General features: G+C 41.3%; 1 protein-coding gene across 3 annotated transcripts; it reads left to right on the top strand.

Moving 5' to 3' along the window:
- Positions 1-768: 768 nt before the first annotated feature.
- Positions 769-13,503, top strand: LOC135934218 (uncharacterized). Of its 3 annotated transcripts, XM_065475799.1 has the most exons (10): positions 769-1,057; positions 9,974-10,270; positions 11,115-11,314; positions 11,508-11,737; positions 12,212-12,435; positions 12,494-12,638; positions 12,694-12,840; positions 12,902-13,014; positions 13,070-13,184; positions 13,237-13,503. In XM_065475799.1, exons 2-10 carry the CDS (start codon positions 10,106-10,108, stop codon positions 13,293-13,295), a joined length of 1,398 nt encoding a protein of 465 aa, XP_065331871.1. In that variant the 5' UTR covers positions 769-1,057; positions 9,974-10,105; the 3' UTR covers positions 13,296-13,503. The 3 variants fall into 3 exon arrangements, with proteins under 3 accessions (XP_065331871.1, XP_065331870.1, XP_065331869.1); XM_065475798.1 differs by having other exon boundaries at positions 772-1,057; positions 9,981-10,270; positions 13,070-13,503; XM_065475797.1 differs by having other exon boundaries at positions 772-1,057; positions 13,070-13,503.
- The last annotated feature ends 194 nt before the right edge of the window (positions 13,504-13,697 follow it).

Genomic DNA, 13,697 nt, shown 5'->3' with positions numbered 1-13,697 from the left:
CGAGCGAAACGGGCAGTGGAGGGAGAGTGATCCTGCGAAAAAATACGATTTCGTCCCCCTCCACTCGCAGAGGCTATACCAGCGCACATTCTCCGCTTTTCTCGGAGAGAAATTAGCGGACGCGTCTCATAGACTGCCCCCCAGTACTGCCTAAACAAAGGGCATGAGCGATGAGCCCACTTTGCGCAAATGGAAACGAATCAAATTCCCATACCTTCTCATGATTTTAATGTTTAATTACTGTCTAATTTTTAATTGCAGAGATATCGTATTAAATTTGCAACAAATGAAAATGCTTATTTTGGTTGGAAAATGGATCGGAATATGAATTTGGCAGTGATGTTGCATACTTGTAACCGTTATCAAATCAAACGGGGATATTAGACTTTGCTTAGATGGGAGAAAAATGAATGAGATCATCGTATCAGATTTAGAAAGATCAATTCCAGGTTAATCCCTAAGTAAAAATATCCATGTATATATAGTTATAAAAAACTCTCAGTGAGTCACAAAGTTTCCCAATCCTATAAGCATTGTCACATATGCAAAAAAAAATTGCACTTTCAAAAGTTGACGGGAGGTAGCTAGTGCAGAGAATGCATTGAGGGGAAAAATGGACGCACACGTGCTGGTCAGAGTGTCATTTCATTAATCATGCAAATGAGCGTCACAGCAATCAACACCCGCCATCAGTGCAAACAGTACATACGCGTCGCCGCACGAGCACGCATACTTGCGTGTACATATTATGTATTAGTGGCGAATTCACGTGCGGCAGTTGAAGTATCAACAGCCGCGCGGAATAATTATTGTGTGCACGTAGCAGCCGTGCAGCTATGTTCGTGGTACGTACATGCATGCCGCACGCCGAGCGAGAGAAACGCAAGCGCGCGGGGGTGAAAGACGCGCCGGCCGAGTGGTGGTTGCTGTTTGGCTTGGCCGCTACCAGCTACCAGCTCTCACTCCAAGCGTGGAAGGCCACGAGGGCGGCAACCTGCTGTCGACCGCGAGGGTGCATCCGAGCCAACGACTATCCTCCCTCCGCGCCGCAAACAAGGTGATTATTTTTGCCACTTTTTAAATTCTTTCCTAAAATTTTTGCTAGTGGACCAAATATTTCAACCGATTTTATATATAAATTTTTTATATAATTTTCGGAGAAAAATGCGCACCAATTGTTGGTTTTAATCTTTTAGAGTCTACCACATTTCCAAAAAGTGGGGCTACAGGGTTTCTTCTAGGAAATAACGTGTAAAACCTTTAATAGTTACAGGTGAGCCTGGTGAGCTAGAAAATTCATAGATTTTTGTATCAAAAAAGTATTTTCTTATTAATAATTCTAAAACTTCATAAAACCACAGAGGCATTTCCCCCAACTGCTTTTCCAAAGGGCAAAATTTACAGCAGAAATATATATCTGGTGTCATGAAATACTCATTAGTTAATTTTGACGAGTAACCTTTACACGCTTCTAGAAGTTCCCCTTTTTAATGAAATAACGCCCAACGCTGCCTAATCCCGCTACCCTTTCAGCCAGTGAAATTCAAATTCTCGTTAAAAAAGTGCCAGATTACATTTGTGAGGCATGCATGTTTAACAACGCATGAATAATTAGAGCCGAGATCTATTATGAAGGGTCAGCGTATGCCCTAATGGGCTTGGCTTCTAGGAACAGGCGGCGTATATATGTATAATTTTCTGATGTCGTGCGGCTGTTTAGCGGTTGTGGTGGTTTCAACCGCATTATTTGCATGCAGGAAATTACGCGGCCGAGTCTGAGGTTTGCAAATTTCGAAAATTTGTCGCCAATTTTGACAAGAAAGGAGAGAAACTCATTATATTGTAATTAAAAGTACAAGACTTTCCCAAAATGGATTTTCCAGCGCGCACCCTTCGGCGTTTTATGCGCACCCCTGCCAAATCCACGAGGACGATGAGCAAAGTTTTATTACCAAAAAGGCCAGCAGCTTTGCAGGTCAATATATTGGAAGGCCGTGCTGGTGTATGAAAACATCAACAATACACGGCGTCCTACACCTGCTGCCTCCATGCAGAAATGAATAGGGAGGGGTCGTCAAGCGCGGTGGCAAAGCGAAATGTTTATGTGGAGCAGCAGGCATGCATACATGTTATGCTCACATCACTGGCATGTTTGTTTTTCATTCTACTAACAGTTTGAGGCCAGATCCAAGTAAATATAATAATTGCAGAAAAATAAAGCTGAGCCCTAGGGAGCGGGATTGCACGCACGCGTTCGCGATTTTATAGCCCTTGGTCAGACCTGACGCGCTTCCATATATATATATATATATATATATAATAACAATTAGCTCCCCCGATGGAATATGGTGCATGCAGGCACGATATTCGCCAGGTAGCTCGGAATCGATTCTTTCAAAAGAGTCCTTTTAGACCGATGAACACGCGAGGTCTACGCCGAGTCAAAACATCGACTCGATGAATAAGTCGTTATTTGGAAATTGGAGCGACAAGGGCCTGCCTCGCGTGAACTTTGGCCCGTTAAGTTGTACGACGCTTGCACTGATTTTTCCTTTTGAGGATTCCCCTTTGTGCGTACGTGTTTCCAAGAGGGCTTGTCTTTATTTAAACAGAGGCTGTTCATTTCTGTTGAAAGATATGACAGTTGCCGAGTTTTAGAAAAGGAGTCACAAAAGGAAACAAGGAACCCAGCTCCACGTGACGCAAAATCATTTTCTGCCGATCTCGTGCGTCACATCCTGTCTCCCGCCCCGAAAGAAAATGCTAGAGAAAAGGATATAATAGGTACGAAGAATGACAGGATATTGCTTCCACTTGGTTAATTTGAGCAATTATCGGAAATTTAATTATCTGCCCTTTGTGAATACTCGCGTGCCTTTAAGTTTGCCTTTCGAGCCACCACCGCCGCCGCAGCTGCTTTGCGCTGCTTGCAAAAAGAAATTACTTTTCGCGAGCATTCATGCTTACCGCAACAAAAACTCACAGAGCAGCTCGCGTGTGACTGAAGTTTGCCATTTTTATGCTTCGCCGGGTACTTTTAAAAGTTTTCTTTTTCTTAAATAAAAGATCGAACTCCTTTGTGCGTTTAGTAGCCTTCATTCTTCCAGCATGCAACAAAACAAAAAATCGATTTAGTATAAAAATGTGCTGTACGAAGAAATACAATTTATATTTCGCTTGAAAATTTTATTACCACGCTTAGCTTGTAAGGTGCGATAAATATTAATAACAACTTTTACTGCGCCAGCGAGCTTGTGCGTTCCAAGACTTCCTTAAACTTACACATGCGAACAAAAGCAATTTTCAAGTAACGATATCGTCACCGCTCATCAGAACATTTTTCATGCTAAGCAACTTTTGGTGCAACTAAAAAGTTTTTAAAACAATTCTTAGATAAAAAATTATTTTGAACGTGTGTGTTTCTATTACATATTTTTTTTGTTAAATCCCTGAAAATCTGGAACGGGATTAATAAACTTAGATGATCGATAAAGAGTTTTTCTGCAAACTATAATGCCACGAACGCACGAAAAGGACAAGGTTTCATTGATTTTTCCGCAACACAGTTTTTCGTCGGAATAAAGGACGTATAAACTTTTTATCGTGAGCCAATAAAGCCCCGCGGCAGCTTCCGTTCATGCAGCAAAAATTGATATTATTTCTCTTCATTTCGCGCTCACATCAACGGCATTCATTTTTCCGCTTTTATTCTTCTACATTTCAGTTGCTCCCGCGCAAAATTATTCCCTTTAGAGTCATATGTGACCGCTGGCTACCACTATATGAAAAGTTGCTAATTAAAGGCTGGTGCTTATGCAGTGTGCGTTGAAACTAATGAATTCAAATGGCCCTCCGCATAGCTCTGCGCTATTTTTGGAATTTTGTTGCAAACCTCATGCGTGTAAACAAACAAACAAAGCCAGCCAGAGCTAATCACCGGCTGCGGTGCGTGTAATTTGATTTGCTTTTGGTGACACAATGTATTGCTAAACAATTACTACGCGAACAAGAGGGATGCCCGCTTTCGACGCATCTTGTGACTCATATCAGGTTCCGAAATGACAGGTGATTAGTTAATGGGGCTCCGTTACATTTGGCTGAATTCAATGTTTCCATGGTGATCTGACGTCACATTCTGAATTTCATCACGTTATTATTATTACATACAAAAGGCGAAATCTTTGAAGACACTGATTGTGACGAGTGTTGTGTTGTGCCCTATACCGAGAATCATCTCGTGCCGCAGCTGCGGTTGACAAATTTTTAATCAGTCAATCAAATTTCACAAGGAAATTTTCGCATTCGCGCGCGCATCAACTGAACTAGTTACGGTTTTTCTTCCATGGAGCAGACCGACTTTATAACATGTTTAACCTGTGTTCTGTATGTCGGTCAAAATGCATGTAGTAATTGGCACGGGCAGCCAGTTACGAAGCAATTAGGCGACAAATTGATTGTGCCCTCCCGTGCTCGATGGTTGTAACGAGATAAGTATGGCAGCGCACCTGCTGCTGCGTCACACTGGGAACTACACACACTCACTCATTCCACACTAATCAATCCATCTCGACAATCAATTTCCCTCTCGGCTGGCAAATTCGATGGCCCATATATGAGCATATGGCACACGACACTCTTTTTTACGAAGCGCTATTTCCACGTCTATTATGTATTTACATGGTTTTGGAATTGCTGTGCTGAAATAATAGTCTCGCGTGCTAACCGGTAATTTTGATAAAGGTGTCACGGTGAGAATGAAGCTAAAGTTGAAATTTACGCCCCTTGTGTACTTTTGTTAATGGATGCAAATAGGCTTGTGCCTTTTAGTCTATGTCTAATTGTAAAAATAGGCGGACGAGAATATTTTTAATTCACCACAACTTCCATGGACTTTAATCTTGACGAGTCCATCACACATTACATAAAAGAAGACACGGGAAATATATTGCAGCATGTCATCGAGGCCTGGCCTCGGCCTCCATTCAAGCAAAATTCGCATCCCTTGAGGGCAATCCATTTTCACTTCACGGCTTCTTTGACGCCAAGAGCATGACACTCGCGATTTCGATTTAGGGTGTCATCAATATCGGTTGGCGTGGTAATGACCTCTTGGAAATTCAAAAAGCGTCCTGCTGCCTGGGGGCGCGTACGAAGCAGCCGGAGGTTGAAACAGCGCTAAAGAGAAGTGAAGCGCCGACCCTTGTTTCGGCCAGGCGGGGGAGCAATAAGCGGCTTTATTGCCAGACATTATGCGTGAGATGTGGCGGAGACTCGGCTTTGCCACTGCCGGTCAGCCAAATTGAATTTCGCTTCATAAATCGTGGATTAGGCGCAAATGCGGTTCGAGCTGCATTGATGTTCGTGAATAAAGAACGCTTTTTGCTGTTTTTAGGTTCACAAAAGACATCTATATTATTAAAATGGGACTGCTCGCTCTTTATGATCTCACAATCATCTGAATAAATAATTTTATAGAAGAATTTAACTTTTAGTAGGGCAGAGTGCAGAATATTCTAACTGTTCACCTAATAGTTAGTTTTTGTAGCTGCTCACTAAAAAACTGTTGGTGCGACAAGGCTTTTTTTATAAAACTCTTTAATGAATTTTTGAGACGTTAAAATATCTTGGGAGCCATCTTTTCAAATATGTTTGGAGGTATAATTAAATTATAATCAACGAGGGATTGTATAGCACCCTGCGAGGTTGGAACAAGCCCAAAAAGTAATACAACAAATCCTTGGGGGAAAACTGATCACATAAGTGGTCATATTGAGGCAGCTGCTGGCGAGAAAATAGCACAATATGTCATTTTAGCAGGAAAGAAGCCGTGGCAGCATAGATTGCTTTTTCTGAAGCGCGTTTCTCGGTCCGAACCACAGATGTGAAAACAGGCTGTCATACAAAAAGAGCATCCAGTGATATATTCGCAGCTTTACGCGAAATCAATACCACACACAAAAGGATTTTCGCGCCCATTTATAAACCAACAAACATCAAGACTTTTCCAAACTCCTGCACGCATCAGTCGAAAAAGTTTTTTCTGCTTCTTACTGCAGACGAAGGAGAAATCGTATTGAAAACGCCACAAATAAAAAAAGGGAGATGATTATTGGAAGTGATATGATGTGCGGATTTCCTTTAGAATTCGTCTCACGCGCGAGAGCAAAGACGGCATTCAGCCATTCATTCGCCAGAGAGTATTTTTTGGTCACGTTCTTTTGATACGACCCAAAACGCCTCCGTCCTCGCATTCACTTAGCACACGGGAGAAAAATCAAGCCTTATATTTGATCACGTTCGCTTTGTGTCGAGGGCGTGCGCGGCTAAATAAATAATCAAGGCGCAACGGGCAATTTCACTTCATCTCTCTCGCATCGTATAATCATAAAGTTGGCTCTCTTGCTGACGAAATGAGATGATGCCGGCTGCCGCTGGTGCACACTTGAAACCCTCTGCTTTTATTATTCCCGCCTGCTCTCGGCATGCAACTCATATCTCTCGAGCAGGCACCGCACCCAACAAGGAAGGGGTTCTGGCCTCAGAGAGGGATGTTGTGTTCTAATTATGAGAATTAGCAATTCCATTAGCAATCGAGGTGCATCCAGCCTGCCGTAAAACAACAGTGACTTGGGACGAAACTTGGGCTTATTAGCTTTTCCGTGCCGCCAGAGGATTAATATAATATTTTCTATTTTCCCCCTCTATATTTTTAATTATGAATACAGCTTTTATTCGTTCTGGTTATTGATTCGTCTCTAAAATAAACAAACCATAAATATGGCTCGGATAAGCAAATCGGGTGACGCGTCAATATTTGACGCATCCAAAAAAGTAATTAAAGCCTCTATGCAGTAAAACGCTTTAATTTCTCTTATTTTCAAGGCGACGAATACCAAAATTAAATCTGGGGATCCTACGACTGTTCAAAATTCATGGGGTGTGCTGCAAACGCAAGCCTCCCCAAGGAGGGGACGTTCTCACTAAAGCATTCCTATTTCGCGTGTGCGCTTGCCGGTGAAAATGGGTTTTGCACTGGCTTTTGCGCGGTCTCTCAAGCTTATAATCGTTATGACGTGCGTGTTTCATGTTTGCTGGAAAAGGCATACATACGATAAACCGCACTGGTGCACGCTGATTACGACTTTCATATAACTGCGCTGCTTGGCACACGACAGTCTCTGTCTGCCCCCGTTGAGTATAGAATTTGCAAACACACGAATATACACAGCACGTGCACACTTTGCCAGATCCTTTTTTATCCTGGCAGCGAGGGTAGAAGAACAGCCGGCTCCTTGCGCAACAAGCCCAGCACTTTTCTTTTTCCCTCGTCACTTGCCAAAGTGCTGCAAGGCCGTTTTGTTAATACAAGCGCCCATCATCAAGTTTGAAGGTTTTTTGCGGGTAACATGTCCCGAGTTGTGTGCATTATTTAGGCCTCGTATATATGCAGTGACAAAAGAGCCCCATTTATATACAGCTCAGGTGAAATGCGACTCGCGGCTATGTTCCCCCTGGAATCAATACAGATTTCGATTTACCACATTTCAGACTTGCAATCTTCTTTTCAACCTTTTTCATGGAGTCGTTGATTAAATAAAAGAAAAGTGTTGCGAATGTTTTAACAAAAGCCTGTACTGAGCCAACCAACACCGACAAACTTCTTTTGTCTGCTATGGAAGACGCCAAAAACAGAAGGTTGTTCCATTGTTCAAATAAAATTCAATCATTGTATTTCCTCGTTTCCAAGTGCGTCAGTTCAATTTCCGACTAGTTTCTGCTTAACAAATGAAGGTCTGTTTCACGAGGAAAATAACAAATAATGGAATAGAATCAAAACTATAAATTAAACTTTTAAATTCTTTACTAATTTTATATTTCTACCATTAAATAGGCCTTCAGATGATACGCCGAAGCTATCCAGGAAACTATTTGATGCTTTTGGCTACGAGGAATCATACAATTTTCGAATTTTATCCAACTACTTTTTTGTCTGCTTTTAACTAAATCAATGAAAATTCCATAATCCTCTGCCCATATTTTTTTCGTTTTTGAAAAGAGCATTACGATAATATGCGATATTGCTGTGTGGAGGAAGATTAATTAAAATTTGCAAAGAGCAGGTTTTTCATTAAAATAAAATTTAGCCTCTGTAATCTCTCTTTGCGGAAAGCACAATCACGAAAACTCCGACTAAAGTATCGTATTCAAAGAACTTCTGAGTTCTGAGCATTCATCATATCATTGAGCAAAGCAACATTTCAACAAACACAGAAAGTTAACAATACCTGAGAGAAGCAAGGCTTTGTTTCTTGTTAGCAAATCCACCCTACTTACTCAGTGAAATAAGCACCACATTTCCAGGACAAATTCGAAAAGTCCTTTGTAATGCTTGTGTGCACTTTGGCGGTTGGCTGCGACAAATAAAGTTACAAACGCGTACGCAGATGTAATACTCTGCTAGCAAATTCAAGCTCGGAGCTTCATTTTATCAGAGCGGCAGCACATTGTCTCTGACAGATAAAAAAGTTGAAAGTTGTCAGTTGACAAAGGGCAGGTTAAAATAATATAATTTTCGAGTGGAGTGCGCGCACATGGTTGTACAGCGGGCGAAAGTGGAGCCAGGCAGTCTGCGCCTCCCTCGTGCAGCATGCTGGCGCGCACACTTCTTTTGAGAGAGGTCAAGTGATGCGCCGCTCTCGTTCGCCCACCGTGCAAAAAGCTGGCTGCCATATATATCCTTTCATTTCATCTCGCTATTCAAATTTGTCAATCAGGGCGGAGGAGGAATGGGGACGTGTAATGAAAAGCCTCTTCACCCATGCTCTATGCGAGCACATTCAGTGTGCATTAAGGTCGCTTCGCGAGTTCACCTTTTGCAAATGAGATTTTTATATTGCGACTCTTCTAGACATGCGAACAAAGGTCACGGGATTCTATATGCACAAGTTTAACATGAAACGCCACTAATTAGAGGGAATCTCATTCAACTCTAAGGTTCATATTTGAAAAAAATAGCATTACTCGCTTTATATGGAATTTTTCTGAGTGAAATTTTGAGCCACTGTGGTCGTTAAAAACAATTAAATGCACTCAAAATTGAGCGTGCGATGAAAATACGACGATTTTTAGACATTTTCGGGCTGCATTTGGACGGTTTAGGAGATAGTTTACATGGGATTTACGCATTTTTGCGTGGCAATTTCTTGCCAAGATCACATTTTTCGTGGTTAAAATTCTTTGGCATAATCTTATTAGCTGCTAAAAAGAGCTATAAGGTAAAATTCAGATGGTTGACTGGTGCATTTCTAAATTCATCACAGCCATAATGTGCTGTATTACATTTCTTAGTCAAAAACTACTACGAGCTGACAAGATAAAACACAAATCTTACCCGAAAGCCGCAAAAACAACACCAAATATAAAAGAGTTTTGAACAATCATAATCGTAATTTTGGCAACCAATCGTGTTAGTTATGTAAGACGTCTCAAAAACCCATCAAAACCAGCCAAATTGATTTACGACATACTGTTGCCATAGGACTCGCGCGTCGTTTGCCATGAAACGTACCGCCAAAAATAAACATTCCTATTAATTCTTGAGGAGCAGTAAATTGTGCTCCCATTCAGATCGCCGTTAAACGAAAAATGCTCTGAGCGCAACACAAAACTAGTTGTTCGAGCTGAAAAAGTGCTTCTCTTTCAGGCAGACCAGGTTGGCTAAAATGGTCATCGCGAACTCTCCTCTCTTTTGCAGCACACCAAACCAATTCGCTGCGGGGCAAACTCTGTCCCGCCGGTTCCGTTATATGACAAAGACCCGATCAGTAGCGGAGCGGCTGCTGGCCGGTCGCTAGCGCTTTATCACCTGCGCGCGGTCCATCCTTGCTTAATGCCCGAAAGCCGTTTAAATTTTAAATCATGGGCGCAGTCGTTTCTGATTCATCAATAATTTTGCATCACACTGCTCTTGCAGGTTCTAGGAGGAGACAGAGGCTGCGCTTTGAATAATAATGCTGCCGTGAGAGCGTCACCAAAGAGCCATCAGCAGGAATTATACTCTGAAACGGAGCTCCGCGTGAAATAATAATAAACGAAAGAGACGAACATGACGTCCGAGGTGCTTCGTGAGCAGAATGCGCCACTTGTTAGGAAGAACACCTTGCTTTTGGAAGGCGTGCTCGCGGACAGGAAGATCAGTAGCGTCTCGGCCACCAGCGCCAGCACCAGCGGATATTTGTCTTCGGCAGCGTCCTTTACTAGTGACAAAAAGGTAAGGAAAATTTCATTTTAATAAAATAATTATTTTTATTTAGATCACTGTAATTGGAAAGGAATGCGTCGAAATATTATGGCAAAATACAATAATTTGTATTTTCAATCAGATGAGAAAAGTAAATTTTACAAAATAAAATGACATTGAATTGAAATTTAATTTCATAACAGAGTTTTTAAAATTTATTGAACTCTACGTGTGTTCAATTGATAATTTTTCTCCCTAAAATAGTTGAATTTCTTATTAAATTTTCTACCAAACCCTTTGGTCAGCTCCATAAAAAAAGGGGTCTATTGACCTCAAACCTCTGAGGTCAAGTTTTACGGCAGCCAATTTACTGCAGCGTTTATCCCTACCGTTTACTAGATTTTTTGCAGGTTATTATGTCTGAAACCGAACTATTTAATACGTTGCGGTAGCTATATTATAAGCTCACCAAGGAAGCAATCGAGCGTGTGTTTATGTTGGGTTTGCCTGAAGTGGATTAAATTTGCAGATTTATTTACGAATCATCCACAAGTTTTTATACCAGACCTGACATATTTAATGGAACGCTTCATTTTCATCTAAAAACGTGGTCCGTATTTGATCAATAATTGGTTTTTCAATCATTTTTTTACAAGCGATTGATTACGTTGGGAGTTGAAAATAAAAAAAACTTATATTCCTTATTTTGCCCCTATTTGGTCTAGTTATATGGTGATCAATATTTAGTGAAATAATTAATCCCACCTTATTTACTTATAATTATTCCAAATTTACGCTGCTTGATATGTTTATACCCCAATGGTGAATAACGTTGATAGAGAGTCACCCGCTAAGCAACGTTGTTTCATCACAGGCTCTTGCCACTGGGACTCAAAATCAGATTCAAGATAAGTGGGTGTCGAGCGCCTCGTCCCCAGACAGAAAAGCCAGCGTGCACTCCAATAGCCGGTCTGACGACAGGTCCAGAACTTCCAGCAATTCCTCGCAGAGCAATGTCAGGCTGCCGCTGTCCAGGGCGCCAGCGTTCGACAACCACCGGCGGGAGTCTCATGGGTAAAATGCGGCCTCCCCCGATCCATTCCATTCTTATACTCATTTTCCGTCACGCGAGAGACAAATTATGGCTCTCTCCACTCGAATCTATAATGCCGATTACAGGCAGAAACTTGCATCGATCCCCTACAAACGCTGAATGCATAATTTAAAAAAAAAATATGAACAGTAGTATTTTTCCATCCACTTTCAGTGCGTCAGAGGGATCTGCGGAGAGCTGCGGCAGCGTAGCGGGCCACTACCACCACAATAATCCTCAAGTTCCTCGCAAATTCATCAATACGTGGCGGCAGGCGTGCGACAAAACGCGTGAGCGTACAAAGGATCTGATAAGAAGGTGGCGCACCCTTCCTGAAGGGAGCCCCACCTTCATCACTCCTGAGGACGAGGGTCGCAGCAGCTCAGCATGGAGTCATTCGCTAGGTAAATTTTTTATCTTAGAAACACCAAAATAATATAATTAAATTCTCATAATTTCTTAAGTAGTAATATTCCAACAATTTTTACTATGTGAGAAATTATAATTATCAAGCACCAAAGCGTGTTAATCCGATATAAAAGCTGCCGAGTTGAGTTTGTGTTGGAAATAACTGCGTTAGATATGCATGCTCCCGTTAGGTTAATACATCTGATTTTTCTAGATTTTATAATTTCTCAAATTGGTTTGTGTTGCGTGAGAATGCCTCCCCTCGAAAGTTCAAATAAATTTAAAATTATTATTGATGTCTTTAAGTTTGGATTTAATTTGTTTTATGATGCATTCTATATGAGGTTAATAATATAACTGAGCAATTCTACGTAAAATAAACTTAGTGGTAGAGCGCAGGTCTATATTGAAAATATTTAATATTTTCAGGACATAAACTAATTAAATGTAATGACTGTCTTTAATTATAGAGTGGAAAACTATGGAAATAGTAGCCAGCTTGGGTGAACCGATGGGTGCCAACTTCCAAGACCAAGAGTGGTGGCGATGCCGAAATTACCAGGGGTGCACGCCACCGCCCCTAGTGCCCCTGTCCCCAGAGCAGCGGGTCAAACTGGCGCAACTTTTCAGCGCGCTCCTGGACACGGATAGCGATGGTTTGGTCTCGGCTGACGATTTCCGCTCGTTAATAGAGGTATCATGTTTAACGCAAGTGACGTGCATTTCTTAAAAGCTTTTTCTCACCGATACAGAGGCTGCGAGGGTTCGCTGGTTGGAAGGAGCACGGGCCTCAGGCTTGCATGCTGCGAGAAGTGGTCACAGGGCTGCTGGAGGCGTTCATGCTGTCGCTGCACACCCCTGACCTCGACAGCGGGAGTCCTGAAACTGAATTCAGAAGTGAGATTTTATCGATTTTCAATCTACCGTATTTTTGAGAATGGTTTAAAAACAGGTGCCATGAGTTATGGCTTGTTCCTGGGACTGGATGATTGGCTGAACGAGTGGAGCAGCATTTTACGCGGTGTGAAAGCCATCCACGAACTGCCATTGTGGCTGCAGTATTTTCCTGGGGTTCTTTTTTCAGCTATTAACAGAAGTGGTAATGCCTTCCAGAGATAATAATAATAATCGCTTCATTCTCAAATTTATAACATTTGCAGCCAGTGGCGTGATTTCTAAAGATGAGCTTCGACATTTTTACACAAGTTTCCTCGCATTTGACTCAAGAAAAGTGGACGAAGCTTTAGGACACGCTTATAAAGCAATGACTGGAGTGAGTGTAACCATATTTCAGCAGGATTGCTGGAATAAATTTAATTTCTTTTCAGGGTGGGGACCACAAATTAACCTTTGATACATATCAACTCGTCTTCGCGAACTTTCTCATCGGGAAACACCCAAATGGACCAGGCCAATTTGTTTTTGGACCATTTGGAGATTCTGGTAAAGCAAACGACGATGTAATTTTCCCAGTGGATTACAGTGCTATGAACAGTTTGCCAGAGGACATGGAAGAGTATAGTCCAGGCAGGAAAAGCAACCGAAGATCAGTAGTTGTGTAATTTGAAACTATCGCTGTTCACTTAATTAATTCTAAATTGTGAAATTTACCTTGGATCAATTAAGATTAAGAAGGATGCCATTTAAGAACTACAAGAAATCAGATTACTAAATCTTTGAACTAGTCAAGCTACATTCATTGCAAATTGTTCATGCACACTTAATATAATATACATATTAAATACAATAGCAAGACGTATAATGCTTTTTATTTTCACTCCATAGGAATTTTGAATGTTAGCAAGTTTCATAATTAATTAACAATGTTCTCTAATTGCTCTTAAAATAAAATATTTTTAGACAGCTTATCAACATAACTGATGACATTTTTAGCCAGTATCACAGATACAGACGATAATGTGAAATGACTTTAGTTTCTAACTTCAGCAAATCGTT

Source organism: Cloeon dipterum, chromosome 1 (assembly GCF_949628265.1).
Source record: "Cloeon dipterum chromosome 1, ieCloDipt1.1, whole genome shotgun sequence".
NCBI lineage: Eukaryota > Metazoa > Arthropoda > Insecta > Ephemeroptera > Baetidae > Cloeon > Cloeon dipterum.
The sequence above is the reverse complement of the archived record's forward strand: the minus strand, read 5'-3'. Positions and strand labels throughout refer to the sequence as shown.

Bases quoted from the DNA above. Each gene is read 5' to 3' on its own strand.
- LOC135934218 (XM_065475798.1), top strand. From the start codon at position 10,106: ATGACGTCCGAGGTGCTTCGTGAGCAGAATGCGCCACTTGTTAGGAAG. The intron at 12,436-12,493 runs GTATCATGTTTA...TCACCGATACAG, and splicing joins ATTTCCGCTCGTTAATAGAG to AGGCTGCGAGGGTTCGCTGG. The intron at 12,841-12,901 runs GTAATGCCTTCC...TAACATTTGCAG, and splicing joins TTCAGCTATTAACAGAAGTG to CCAGTGGCGTGATTTCTAAA.